Source organism: Protopterus annectens, chromosome 1.part0, assembly GCF_019279795.1.
Source record: "Protopterus annectens isolate FY-2018-M chromosome 1.part0, PAN1.0, whole genome shotgun sequence".
NCBI classification, from domain to species: Eukaryota; Metazoa; Chordata; order Ceratodontiformes; family Protopteridae; genus Protopterus; species Protopterus annectens.
In genome coordinates, this window is record NC_056725.1 from 409,350,148 (window position 1) to 409,365,225 (window position 15,078).

Below are 15,078 nucleotides of genomic sequence, written 5' to 3' on the forward strand. Positions count from 1 at the left end.
GTAATAAGTACCCTTTGTATAGCTCAGTTCTTTGCCATAAGGTACCCTCCTTTTCTGACCACCTTGTCCAATAGCTCATTTATTTTGTTTCACATTTCCTCCAAATATTGTCTATAGCCCTAATTATAGATAAAACATAAAATTCTAAATATTTATCCCTAATGGCAGGCAAATGTTCTTTTTCCCTATTCTTATAAAAACAGAGTTATGTTGATGATATTTTAATCTTGCTTCCCTGCTAAACTGATTAAAAAGTTTTAAAAGATAAAAAGTTTGTGATAACAACCATTCACCTTCCACCAGTAAAGCATGCAGTCATCAGTGAATAAACTGACATTGCTACTTTTCCCTTTGTGCCCCATTCCTTAACAGCTAGTTCCTCCATCGCTAAAGGAAATACATTTGGTGACAAGGAACAACCCTGTCATATTCTCTGATCAAAGTTATCTTTTAAAAGTTCTTGCACTGATATGTACTTTTTCACTAGAGGTACCATACAAAGCTTTTAGTGAGTTACCCATAATTTCTCACTTAGTCTCTGCTCTAAAGTTTTAAACATAAAAGTTCAACTTACTGAGTAAAATGCCTTTTATTTATCCATTAGAGCTTTCACATTCCCATTTGCTTTCATTTCACTATGCCATACAAAGTTCATTACTAATTTCCAATGGTACACTGTAAGTCTATTTTTTAGGAAAACACTTGTTCTTCCCCTACTATCCTTGGTAAGGTTTTCCTTCTAGTCTATCTTTCAGCACTCATGCATAAAGTATTGCAACTGCATTACAAAAAGAAATCGGTCTATAATTTGACAGACCCTACTTGGTATTTTCCCTTAGATTTTATCAGGCTCAAAATGGTCTGCTTTATTTCAAGTATGAACAGGCAGATACACGACCAGTCTAGTGTAGAAAGAATAATGGCTGACCAGACAAATGCTATAGAAGGAGAGATGATTACAGCTGTGTATCAGCCATGATGGGTAAAACTACTCCGACATGTAGGATATAATTTCCCATCACATTAACAAACAATATTGACCATTTGAGTTGATTATGGCCATATGGACCTATTCAGGATGAAGCAGTAAGCCCAGCTGAGGTTCAGAGATAATATCTAGGATGTTTTGAGGTAATACACCTTCAGCAATGAAAATGCCATAGAGTAAACAACTAAAATAAACTAAAACAAAATTCTTGACTATATTATGAAGCAAAATAATAATAATAATAACACTAATAATGACTGTTATACTTGTGACAACTAAACATGTAACATATCATTCAATAACATTGACTAATAATAGAAATGCAAATATTCATTTATAACTGTATAATTATGTTTTATCATTATAAAACTTAACTGACACCCTTTCAGTCATTTTAAATTAAATGTTAACACTTCCTTCATTTAGGATTACAGACTGGAGTGGCATCAATTCACAAAGGAGATGGTGTCAGAGTTCATGCCTGCAATCTCAATGAATTCAAATAACAAGAAATACATTTATGTATATAGAACTGGCACACAGTGATTATGGCTTTATACTTTAAATAATTGTCTTAGCCAATGAAATGTTTTTAGGTCTTGTATGTGTTGTCTGAAGAAGTTTAATATTGGATTAAATGAAAGCGCTAACCATTTTTGGCTTGCATGAGTTTTTTTACAGCTTGGTGCATTGATTTGTATGCATTTATTTAACTGCTGACAGTCCAGTCTACAGTCTTTGTTATTTTCATCAGTTTGCTGTTGGTGTTATAGCTTTCATCAGTTTATGGCATCTGGGAGTAGCTCGGACACTCCTGCAGCCGCAGTACCTCAAGAACAGGATGATTTGGGTAAGAGCACTGGGAATCTAACAGCTTTGGTGCTGCTGCTCACCCAACGAATGGATGCATTATATGAAACTGTGGGCTTACCCATTCAAGCACATGTAGCCGATGCAAATGCTCCACTAGAGGAAGCTACAAGAACAGCTTCAGGAAGTAACTTTAACCTTAGACCACTCTGTTTAGCTTCACAAGCTCAAGCACCATCTCTGACTGTTAATCAGAACACTCAGAATGAATTTCAGCCTCAAAGCTTGGTGAATACAAGGCGTTCAAATGGAAGAGAGGGAGTTGTACGCCATACCAATGGGAATATAAAAAATACTAAATGAATGCCTTGAAGCACAGTTTTCATTCGCGTTTGAACAGAAACAAACACAGTAAACCATGAAGGGTAAGTTAAATGATTTTGATATACAGTTGCTTAAATGCAAGAAATTACAACTAGAAAATGCATACTTTAAAGAATGCATTAAACAGAACATTGTACCAAAGGGCTTACACGTATGGAAGTATCAAACAGGTTTACTGACTAATTCCGCCTTGCACATCGATCTTTTAAAACTGTTTGACAGTTTTGGATTTCAACTATTAGAACTGTTAATTAAACACAATGAAAAAGAGCTAGATCATATTAGTAATGGCCTACAGGCATTAGATAGAGTCATCATGCAAGATGAAGCATATGAACAATTTAAAACTGAGCATTTAAGAATGTATAACAGCACTGAGAGACACATTGACAATTTAAAAGTAAGGAAAAGCCATAACATTAATAGAGACCTTAATGAGCATGCTAATGGCCTAGCATATCCTAGACCATCGGGGCCTCAGCATACAAAGAAACAGAATAAAAGCAATAACAATGCCTGGCATAGAGTTCAAGATAATAATTTTCATACAAAACAGGAAACAGAGAGGCATCAGCCTCAAACAGTAGTCAATTATAACTCTGAATATCCACCGTTAAGATGGTCTGAAAGAATAAGTAATAAAGCTGATTCTTACAACCAACCTATATCATATGCAAATTCTCATGATGTAGGTTTTCAAGGAGCCAGACCAAAACAGAAATATTGGAAACATTAAGTAGTGTTTCGGAGCTGGAATGTGATTCAGTTGGTGCTATATCTGAATGTGAATCAACACTTTGTGTGTCTAATAAGAACAGAAATGTAGACACAGAGTTTTCTATTATAAAAAAATGTTAATGGTGATTTTAGTGTATATAAGTATTCTGATATGAATATCAATCCATGTACAGGCAATTTGCTTGCAAAAGGAATGACTTTTGTACCAACAAAATATTTTAACTATACTAACACTATGATTTGACTCTATATCTAAAAAAGCTTAATTTTTCATTGTTGTATCAAAGAGAAGTGTTAAACAACACCCAAAGTAATATGTATAACATTAGCTCTATATTCAACCCCCCTCCACCCCAAACTTCACATGTATGAAAAAAATGTGTGAACTTGACTTAAAATCTTTACACACACAGAGCTGGATTGAATGTAAATGTAAATTATTAGGAAGCATATCTTTTGAAAGAGTTGTGAAATGCCAACATAAGAGTTATGAAACCTGATGGGGGGCTGTAATAATGAGTATAGATAAATACACAGAAAAAAATGATGAATTTATTTTATATAGATACGTATGAAGAAGTGTCCTTGAATCAATTAAATGGGGCATATAAGAATATACATTCCCAATTGACTGACATGTTTTAGAACAAGGAATAGACATTTCATTGTATAATTATTTAAATGTGACATCTCCTAGGGTACCAGTTTTCTTTGGTAACCCAAAAATTCATAAAAATATTAACAACCCTCTGATGAGACCACTAGTAGATGGGAGAGGGTCCATAACGTCAGCCTGTGCCCAATATGTAGATCATGAGCTGAAAAAAGTGTTACAGAAAGAAATTCAAATCTGTAAAGATTCATGGACTTACTTAGCCAATATAAATGAAGTTCAGTTAGATCCAGATGACATCTTAGTGACTGCAGATGTCAATGACTTATATACAGTTATACCTAAGGAAGGAAGAAAGGCTAGAATGGACTAATGAAATACTGTTACAACAAAAAGTACCACATGTAACAACAATACTTATTTTAGAACTTTTCGAATTGGTACTTACCAATAATGCCATTAGTTTTGACCATAAATATTTCTTGCAGAAGAGAGATGTAGCTATGGGCTCACCTTGCAGAGGAACCTATGCTAATACCGTAAGGGCTTATTAGCAGAAGAATTTTGTATTTAATACTAAGTACGGGATCCACCTTAAAACCTATCATAGGTTCCAAGATGACATAAGTATAATATGGAATGGACCTTTTAGTCTACTGGAAGAATTCCTATTATATATTAATACTACAACTATATTTTTAAAATTCACATGGAAAATTGATACCGAACATATGGATTAATTGGATATACATTTATTTAAAGATTATACATGTAATAAATATGCTACTAATATATACAGGAAGCAAACATATTCCAACTCGTTCCTGCATTTTAGCAGCTCACACCCATATCATCAGAAAAAATCTTTGGTTAAAGCTCAGTTAGTTAGGGCAACTCGAATGGTTTCTAAAATGGAAGACTTCATTCATGAATGTAATACATTACGACTTATGTTCATTCAATGAGCCTACCCAGTAGACCTACTAGATGATTTAATTCAAGAAGTACAAATTAAAAGAATGAGAGTTTTTTTTAAACCCATTTTAAGTAGTAATGATCAACGTATTAGTTTGGCAACAGGGGAAGAACTTTCCCTTTGCAAGATAGAAATGAGAGTAATGTGACACAATACTGTCAAAAAACAGACAGACTATACAAAAGCTCTAGTTATTACTTTTAGTGTGGATCATAAGTTCTTAATTTCCATATTCCAGAAAAACTGGACCATCTTGTTAGATGACCTGTTAGACAGCATGTAGGCGACAAATAAGTCATTGTATATAAAACAGACTTGAGCTTTAAAGATTTGTTAAATAAAGGACAAGCTTTTGCCTATAATAATAAATGTGGAATGTTTAAATGTGGTACATGTACATAGTGTAACAAAATAAGGGAAACAGGTAATTTCACTATAAGAAGTTATAAATATGAGTTAAAAAGGAAAGTACAATTTAACTCTAAAGCAGTGGTCTACCTGGCACACTGCAGTTCATGCGCATTTTATATAGGAAAAACAGAGAGAAAGATTAGCCAAAGAATTTATGAGCATAAATTTGCCATAAGAAAGTCCAACATAAATAATGCCTTATCTAAACATATTATGGTATTTCCAAGCCATAAGTTCTACTTTATTATTATTGACTTACCTATAAATGACAAACAACCATGGGGACTGCAATTAGAATTAAAGGAATTAAAATGGCAGTTTCAGTTGCAAGCAGACTCATGACCGGGTATAAATGAACGTACCTCAGTTTCTGCAGTGTTAAAATTAAAGGCTTTAGAAAGAAAGAAAGAAATGATAAAGATCAAATATCAAGGTTTTTAGTATAACTATATGACTAAACGTTTAGTAGATTTTAAACTACAAGCAATTTTAAGAAATGTGTACTTATGTGTTGTATATATATTTATAATTCAACTTTATCATGGTTAAGATGTTGTCTTATGTTCTTATAAATAGTGACAAATTTTCCATTGAAAATGTTTTTAAGGAAGTATCACTTTTAATAATTGTCTTAACCACTTTAAATAATTGTCTTAGCCAATGAAATGTTTTTAGGTCTTATTTAAAGGAAGTGATGAACTGTATGTGTTGTCTGAAGAAGTTTAATATTGGATTAAATGAAAGCGCTAACCATTTTTGGCTTGCATGAGGTTATTTACAGCTTGGTGCATTGAATTGTATGGATTTATTTAACTGCTGACAGTCTGGTCTATAGTCTTTGTTATTTTCATCAGTTTGCTGTTGGTGTTATAGCTTTCACCACAATATGCAGTTACCTTTTCAGGTTTCCTGCAAATGAATTTATAGCCTGAGCATCTAACCAAATTGCAATAGAAGACAGGTTATGTTATTATCAATTACTAATTCCTTCAGTTCCAGTATTTCTATTTTAACTTTGTAAACATATATGGTCACAAGTCATTATAATCTATGTGTGCCGAATGTCTTTAAACCAACAAAGCTCCAAGAATTTTTTAATGGCTTTCCTCTCATTCATTGTACAAGTTTATGGGAAGCAAGTCACCATTCTATGTAAAGTATTTTTTTAAATATTTACTATAGATGATATGGTTTCTCCTCATATGGGTTTTACAAATAGCAGTCCATGCCCACAACCCAAGAATCTTCTTTAATTAAACCATAATTAAAACATCTTGTCTATCTTCTGCTGTGCTACCATATAAAGCCCTTTGGCTATCTATATAATCTATTGTTATAACTGAACTGGTTCCCATTCTGCTTTTTATAACATCATTACTGAATTTTTTCTTATTTATGTACTAATTTGTGTGAGGTGTATGGACCTACGCAGTTATATAAAGGATGTACCTAGCCGTACCTGCTTTGTTATGATGTGCATAAACTTAACAAATTCCACTGGGCTGTTAAACATGTTGGTAAGAAGTATTACATATGAATGTGTACACATGGTCCTGGTTGAGGCATGACATTCTGGAAATTTAACCAGCTAGTAACAACACAAGAAATCTTTATTGCTTTTATATAGTGCATGTTTTATATGTTCTGAATGACATTGTAAGAGGTAAAACACAACATGTCTTGCTCATTACCAGGTCTTGGGTGTTTTGGCTTAAAATTCTGTAATAAGATAAATGCAAAAATTGTGGAGAGGGGATTTTAGATCAGCCATTAATACACATTGTAGGTTTTATGGATGCAAAATCCCACTATAGGAGAGTCTTTCTTAGATCTAGCTGAACAATACAGCTGTGAACTGGTGTTAAAACTAATGTCATTAATGTTAATACTTAGAAAAGTGAACTCCAGGTGGCAGGTCTAGGACAGGGAATGCACAATTCCTAATCTGGTCCTACGAATAAGGTATACTGGAAAGGATACTTTCTAAAGATTTTGGACTGAACATGAGTATCAGACACATACATACATACATACATACATACACATGAGTATTTTCATACAAGTCTGATAGGGCCTCAAGCCTCAAGAAATAATGCATACTATGTCCTTACTATTTCATTATTACCATTCTCAGAAATTAATTTGAAACTAGGGTTTAAGAAACTGTGTATAGTTGCTTGCTTTGCACCAGATGCGTATTTCTAGTTATGTTGCTAGACTGATGAGAGTTTTTCACAGCTTCACTGAATTTTAGCAAAGCAGACATAATTTCTGGATGGTTTTGATCTGAATAACATAAACAGTAACTGTGTTGCTCAGTCTGAAATTCCATGTTCTAAACATCAATTTCTTGTACCTTCACATGACAATGTGAGTTTTTGCCATCAAATTAATAAGTATCATCCATTTTTAACTTCATAATACTTCTTTTTTCAACCCATTTATCATGCAATTTCTCTCCATCATGACACACTTTGGCCTAATAAACACTTGCACTGCACTATAAGTTTTCAGGCTCACCATTTTGCTAACCTGGACCCTTATTTTATATTTTCTCACAAAGAGAAATATGTTACTTAGCGATGCTATGTCCCTCAGCACTGTTGCAGTTCATAGTTTGCTAACATCTTTCCATTAATGAACGTGGTTTTGCACACCATACAAACAACATGCCTGCTAGATGACTTGTCTGAATAATACAGGTGTGAACAGGTGTTGAACTAGTGTCATTTCTATTTTTACAAAAGTGCTAAATAGGGGTGCACATATTATTGAACAATGTACTTCCTACCTTCACCAGAACCACAGATGACATTAGAATGCCATAGCTCTGAAGATTTCATTCCTGCAAAGGGCAGTTCTTCCAGATGCCAACAACTTCCTCATTTTTGTGGAGTGTCATATTATAACTGCTGGCATTTGCATACTCTACTCTGTAATGATGGTGCAGTGCCTGTTATTATACTGAAAGTTTTATTTAATGCAACTACATTTTTTTCTTTTTTAGGATGGGTAGATCAGTTTTATTATTACTAGCTGAAATTAATGTACCAAAAAAGATTAGTGACCTCTGTTCTGTATATCCTTCCTTCTATTTCATCTGTCTGCTCTAGATAGATACACTTTTTACTTCACTGCAGTGTGCTGTTTGCGTGTTCTGACTGAACTTCTGCATTATACTCAAAATCTGTTGAGGCTGCTTTTTTTGCCATCACTGCCAGCTTTATGATTGAAACCATTACAAGAAAGGTACCCAGAAAAACTCACAATAAAAAATTTGAAAGCTGGAAAGATGCAACCTGGAGCCACTCAGTGTTATTCCAAGATTATATTGCACACACAGATTTAGTGCTTTTGTCAGGTTATATCAAAGACTTCTTCAGACTCTGATTACACTAACAAGACTGCACTTCTTAAAACCCACTGCAACATCACATACTTGTTCCCCTAGCCAATAAAAAAACAATAACTAACAACACACCTCCTCAATGAGCTGCACCTTTTTAACTTTAAGGAGGTGCACCATTTCTAAAAGGTGCAATGATTTAAAACAAATGAACTTAGAAAACCAAAAACAACAGCAACCATTATAGTCACCCAATGATACTTTCAGACATAGTATGATCATAACCTTAAAACACTTTGAATAGAAAGGCTATCATTTAAGCCAGGTGGTACTAAAGAACTTAGTCTAATCTGCCAACATAACTCTCTCAGACAAATAAGGTCTTACCAAGGCTCCCCGTTCAGAGTTCTTTTGTACAATGTCTAAACCAAAAAAATGAAACTCGTGCCTAAATGATAGCCCTTGTGTTCAAAGTGTTTTAAAGTTACAATCATTCTATGTTTGAAAGTACCTTTGGGTGACTACTGTGGTTGCTGTTGTTTTTGGTTTTCTAAGTTCATTTGTTTAAAAACTTTGCACCTTTTAGAAATGATATACCTCCTTAAAATTAAAAAGATGTAGCTCATTGAGGAGGTGTGTTGTTAGTTATTGTTTTTTTATTAGCTGGGGGAACATGTGTGTGATTTTCCAGTGGGTTTTAAAAAATGCAGTCTTATTAGTGTAATCAGAGTCTGAAGAAGTCTTTGATATAACCCGATGAAAGCGCTAAATCTGTGTGTGCAATAAAATCTTGGAATAACACAGAGTGGCTCCAGATTGCATCTTTTCAGCTTCCAAGTGTTTTACCATTACAAGAAAGTAATATTTCCTTTTCTTTTTTCACCATAGGCACAGACACACACGCACACAGTTGCGCACACGCACAGAAAACAACCTGTTTATCGTTAGTAGTGTTTACTCCTTGTTTTACAGCTCTGTGGGTCTGCTGCTAGCCCTTCTTCTCTCTGTCTCTTTTCTTCTTTAGCTCTCAAATGTCCTTATAGCAGTCCCAAAAGAAAGCATGCGTTTTCCTCATCTCTTTCTTTATGCCTTGGTTTTTATTTTTGATTTACTTTTTCTTCCTTTATCTTCATTTTCTTTATCCATATTTAATGCACCATGTTGACTGAAACAACCCCCCATTCTCAAAACACAATCCAGAAGTTTACAAATAAAGCAACATCAATTTTAAGTTCTGTAACTGATGTTGCCAGTTTCTCCTAGTTCTTTTTAAGCAGTTCAATCACATTACCCTATGCCATGGCTTTTTATACATTTCTCATCCCTTGGTCCAGTTAAAAAGTTGTTTTCCAAACTAATCCTGACTGCAACCCAATCAGTATAGTGTAATTAAATAATCAAATTCAACCTAAAGGTGTTAGATGGTGCTGAAATCTTCATTTTTAAATTGTAAACTTCTAATCATAGAAATACATTTGCAGTACAACAATACAAAAATTAGCATTTTTGTTTTAATGTTCTTCACTGAATGAAGCTGTATAAACCATGCAAGTCTGGACCTTTTGGCAACTGGATTAGTTAATTTAATCTCATTAAAATGGATTATGCAGGTTGGAGCGGGGATTTGGTCAAGTTCATCTCCCAGATGTTGAACTCCCTGGTCACTGTTTTGCACATAGAATTTACAAGTGTGGGCCAGCAGTGGTTCCCTTCCTTTGTAAGAGTTTCTTTTTATTTCATGCTTGTGTGACTTTGGCATTTGTATACCTTATGGTGGGAGTCCATGCTTTCTGTTCAGAGAATTTATTTTATTTTTTATTGTTTTGTACCCATTGAGTTGAACTCACTGGGGCAAATCCTCACTGAGTTAGAATGTGACAACAAGTAGATAATGTAAAATATAACATCATATATGTATTGTTTGGCAATACCCCTGGAGGGCAAAACACAGGAAAAGCATTACAAAAACTGATGTAATGCAGCAACATTTACAAAGCAGGAAATAACCTTAGGATAGTTATATCAGACATGCAGACATAAAAGTGATTTATCAATGAAAGATGACAGCAAAGAAAGACATTAGGAAATATGGAAGGTTGCATTACCAGCAAGAAGCAAAAAGAAACCTATGTTGTAAGCAAGCTGGCTGCATTAGCATAGAGGAAAAATTTCCTGACTGTGGTCTACCTAACCCATGTTCAGTTAATAAATTAGGGGCATTCTGTGGGAGGGAGGGGAGTGAAGATATTTCCCTCAGTGGAAACTAGTGAAACATTCATGATGTGGTCTTTCTGGGGTACAGTGTATATGTTCCCTTTGGTGGATGCTCTTTGGACATGCATCAGGGTTAAGGACATAGAAAAAAAACATAGTGGTTGTCTTAGTGATGTTCCCCATCTGCCTATATGATGAGGAAGACCCATCTAGGATATTTTTTGCAGTACTGGAGATGTGTGTCTTTACAAAGGAGAACTAAAATGTGTGTGTGTGTGTGTGTGTGTGTGTGTGTGTGTGTGTGTGTGTGTGTGTGTAAATGCTCTAATGCATACATGTATATATTTTATATAATTGTGTATGCGCACACGCACACACATGCACACACACACACACACACACACACACACACACACACACACACACACACACACATACACACACACACACACACACACACACACACACACACACACACACACACACACACACACACACACACACACATACACACACACACACACACACACACACACACACTTACATACTCGTGCATATCTGCTGCTTTTGCCTGTATGTTTATACGTCTGCACAGACATATATATCCAAACTACAGGTGGCAAAGTCCTTGATTTGGTCCTTACAAATATGTGACATCTGTGTCATGTACCAGTTTTAACTCTTTCCCTGTGACGTCTGACCATAATTCAGTCACATTCACTGTAAGATGGAAACGAGAACCAGTTTCAGTTAAGTCAATGTCAAGAGATTGTGTTACGGCTAAGCTACTAAAACCGAGTGATGACTGGGCTAAATTCAGTAACATCCCCCAACCTGAAGACCTCGTTGCATATTCTGAATCCTTTACTATCAAATTCTAAGCTCAAGTGAATAAGGAAATAGAGCATTTGCCCCCTTTGAAATATATACAATGGCAACTTTAAAAATAAACCTTTGCATTGGAACCCAAATATACACAGGCTTTGCAACAGGTACTTATTAGACTGATCATGGTGTATAATGACTCTTTTGGCATGTAGAGGTCCAAATACTTGACACACGCTGACTATCTAGTGTTTTATTTATCAGTAAAAATCAAAGGTCTAAGAAGTACACTGTTTATCTCAAAGCCTTGATCGTATTCTCTGTATCATATAGACTGCTCTGGGGTGACCTCTGCCTCACATACACAGCCTCAGCAGACTCTGTCTTCTTAGACTTAATACATATCTGTAAGTAATGGGGGCATAAATATCTTTTTAAGCTTTATTAATCTCTTCTGCAACATAAACAAAACATGGAGGGATAGATATGTATTACAGAAAATTCCACTTCCTTGGAATCATCTTCCTCTCCGCGTGAACTAAAGTACTTCACTTACTCCATTCAAATGTAATCTGGATCAACAATTGGGAAACCACATATTTATCTCTAGAGCAGCACCCTTGTCCTTTATGGAGAAGGATGACATGTAAATGTCCCTTGTCCCTTACGGAGAAGGATGACATGTAAATGTCCCTTGTCCCTTACGGAGAAGGATGACATGTAAATGTCCCTTGTCCCTTACGGAGAAGGATGACATGTAAATGTCCTGTCTGCTATGGACTGTTCGTATTCAAATAACAAGGGCTAAAAAAAAACTCCATGGGAATGCATGGCTAGGCTTCTAATGATCCTTCAGGGACAATAGCCTAGCATAAAACTATGAAACTGTTACCTAGTGGTAATGCAGAAGTGACCTAAGGAAACTTCAGTAGACTAGGACAAGTCAATATTCAAACAATGTGATAAACACACAATGAGCTATTTTAAATAAACAGTTTGGATATCTCAGGGAATAAGTGAAAAGTTTTTTTCCATTCTAGCAGCTATAATAAATAACTGCAAGAGGCGTTCTGAAGAAGAAACAAGATGAAAATGTAGAAGATATTTAAGTGTTCATGAAACAAGTAAAACTTGTTTCCTAAGAAAGGTAAGAAAATATTTCACTAATTAGTAGTGTCTGTGATCAATTCTTCATGTAGTGAAAATAAAAAGCAGATTAGGCAGGCAAGTATTTATTTTTTTTCATTTTTACACATCAGAGTCTGATTACATTTCTGCATTCAGTCAATAAACACTAAAATCAGAATTGAATAATGTAGATAAATAGATGGCTGGCTCCCTGTTAGAAAAACAAGACATGATATTGTGAGTACAGCTACTTCAGATAATAAACTATGATTTCAACACAAAAACACCACAGTGTGACGCTTGATATTATAGATTACAAGACATTTAGATGGGACTTTGTACTTCCATCATGGCTGGATGGACCCTACAACCCTACTTTATACTAACTCCAAATCTGCTGTGCTTCAAAACAGAGGGAGTACTCTGAGATACTGCTGTTTCCGACCTAGTGTATATATATTCCTCCTTTGTTTGCACTTACTACTCCACTGTTCCAAATATCACAAACACAGTCACCAGAATTTCAACAAGCACCTAATAAGGATAACATCCTTTACACTTAACGAAGGGAATATATATTTTTTTCTTAATAAGGTGATACAAACTGGTGTAATATTTTCTTCAAGATAAATATTTGCTTATGGAAGAAGAGTTTGTGTTTAGTTCATATATATTCTGAATATACAGGAAAGGTTAGTATTTAACAACACATGTGAGTGATGTTTTTAAACTCAGTAGATGCTCTTACAAATCAAAAAGCTAAGATAAAAATGTGTGCCATGTTACTTTTGTGTTTTGTAAAAGTATGGCTCTTTGACAATACAGTACACTCACATATGACTTAATATTAATACCTAAGAATGCAAGATAAGGAAATTAATTTGGCTTTAGGGAACAGTTCTTTATGTACACTCTACAAAATGTGTTGTTTTTAAATACATTTCAGTGACTGTATATATATATATATATATATATATATATATATATATATATATATATATATATATATATATTCTTGGGTTCTGTATTGTTTTCTGGAAACAGTTATTCATTGCACTTGTAAGAATACATCTGTATAGTGTAAAATGTTTATGATATGTGGGGGCTTCGTCCCCACAGCTCCCATTGTGGGGGGCTGTGCCCCTCACCCCCCTTACTATCTATTCTAACTCCAGGATCGCTCTATAGTGGGGAACAAGCCATATATCACTGTTGACTAAATGAGTGTCAGCAAAATGATGTGTCAGTGAAATGAACTTTCAGTGAATTGGGCCTGCTGACTTGACTGTCAATGAAATGAACTGTCGACGAAATGAAGGTGACCCATATATATATATATATATATATATATATATATATATATATATATATATATATATATAGTTTTTTTTGCATGTTCTTTTAAGTAGCTGTTGTAATTTTTAACTGATTACAGTTCTATCATATATTTTAATTCATCACTACAAGGTGATTTGATTTTTCTTTTATTCATAATGCTTTCATTGTGATCTGTACTTGAATACTGTCAACTTGCATTATTAAAGAAAGAAATCAAATGCAGTTAAAGGCTGAAAACAACTTGCTTCAAAACAACTGATACACCATAAACAGTACATGTAGAAAATATATCTGCAATTTCTCAAATCTATAATTAAAATTTAGCTTTTCTCTAAATCTCCATCACAATCCCCTTAAACATTGTGCATTTCTCATTATTCCAGTAAATGCTCACTTACCTGTGATCATATAAAGCTCCCAGGCTTTCAGCTTCAAGCCAGTCATTGTTATGGCAATCGTATTTAAAGTCATTAAAGTACAGAAAGAGTATCCCCCTGCCAACAGGAAATGAAGTGGTTGGAAGAAATCCTCCACAAATGCACTTACCTCTTCTGAAATGGTAGATAGAAACTGACTGTGGTCATATTGCCAGCCCTGCTTGCACTGTGTAATGGAAGAGATGTTCCCATCTTCTTGGGAAGAGTTGGACAGGAGATGAAACTGGGGCTCTGAGTACATCTTACAGGAACTGAAGGTCCCATCAGCCTCCTTAGGAATACTAACTGTGAGTCTCCCATCTTCAATTAAGTTTACTAGACTGTCCTGAGCTGAAATGGCACAGTGGTGAGGTGGGACCAGCCCCAAGAAGTTGTGTAGCATAAAGTGCAGGGGAACAATGATTCTTGGAATAAACAGAAGTGCCAGAACCAAAATCTGAAACTTCCCAAAGTCACCAGCTTCGTGGAGTACCTCTTCAAACTTCATCATCACCTCTTGGTTGTAGTGAAAGAATAACTGTGAGGGAGGCAAGCTGTGACACAAAATATGACAGAAAGAGTCATGCAACGTATATTAGTAATAGAGGTGTGACTAATTCACCGTGCCACATAAAGTACTTTAAGTATTAAAGATTGTTTAATACACTCAATGACTTCTTTTTCATTTGTTTCCCTGCAGGAAATATATGCACTCTTACTGCCATAATAACATCCATTTAACCCATTCACCCTGAAAACAATGGAGAGTATTATAACTGTTTTAAATAAATTATATATTACTTCAGAGTAATAGAAGAATCAACACAACTTTCTACCTACACATGCATGAAAGTTACAATATATTTTTAGAAGTAAAATCCACTGCTTTTT

The 15,078-nt window shown here is 34.7% G+C and overlaps 1 protein-coding gene across 2 annotated transcripts in view; it reads right to left on the reverse strand.

Moving 5' to 3' along the window:
• Positions 1–14,739, reverse strand: part of LOC122792629 (solute carrier family 22 member 7-like) — a 590,546-nt gene extending 575,807 nt beyond the window's left edge. For both annotated transcript variants that reach the window (XM_044060280.1, XM_044060279.1), the window contains exon 1: positions 14,318–14,739. In XM_044060280.1, the coding sequence (XP_043916215.1) occupies positions 14,318–14,698 (381 nt within the window). In that variant the 5' untranslated portion in view covers positions 14,699–14,739. The remainder of the gene's footprint in view (positions 1–14,317) is intronic.
• Positions 14,740–15,078: the final 339 nt, after the last annotated feature.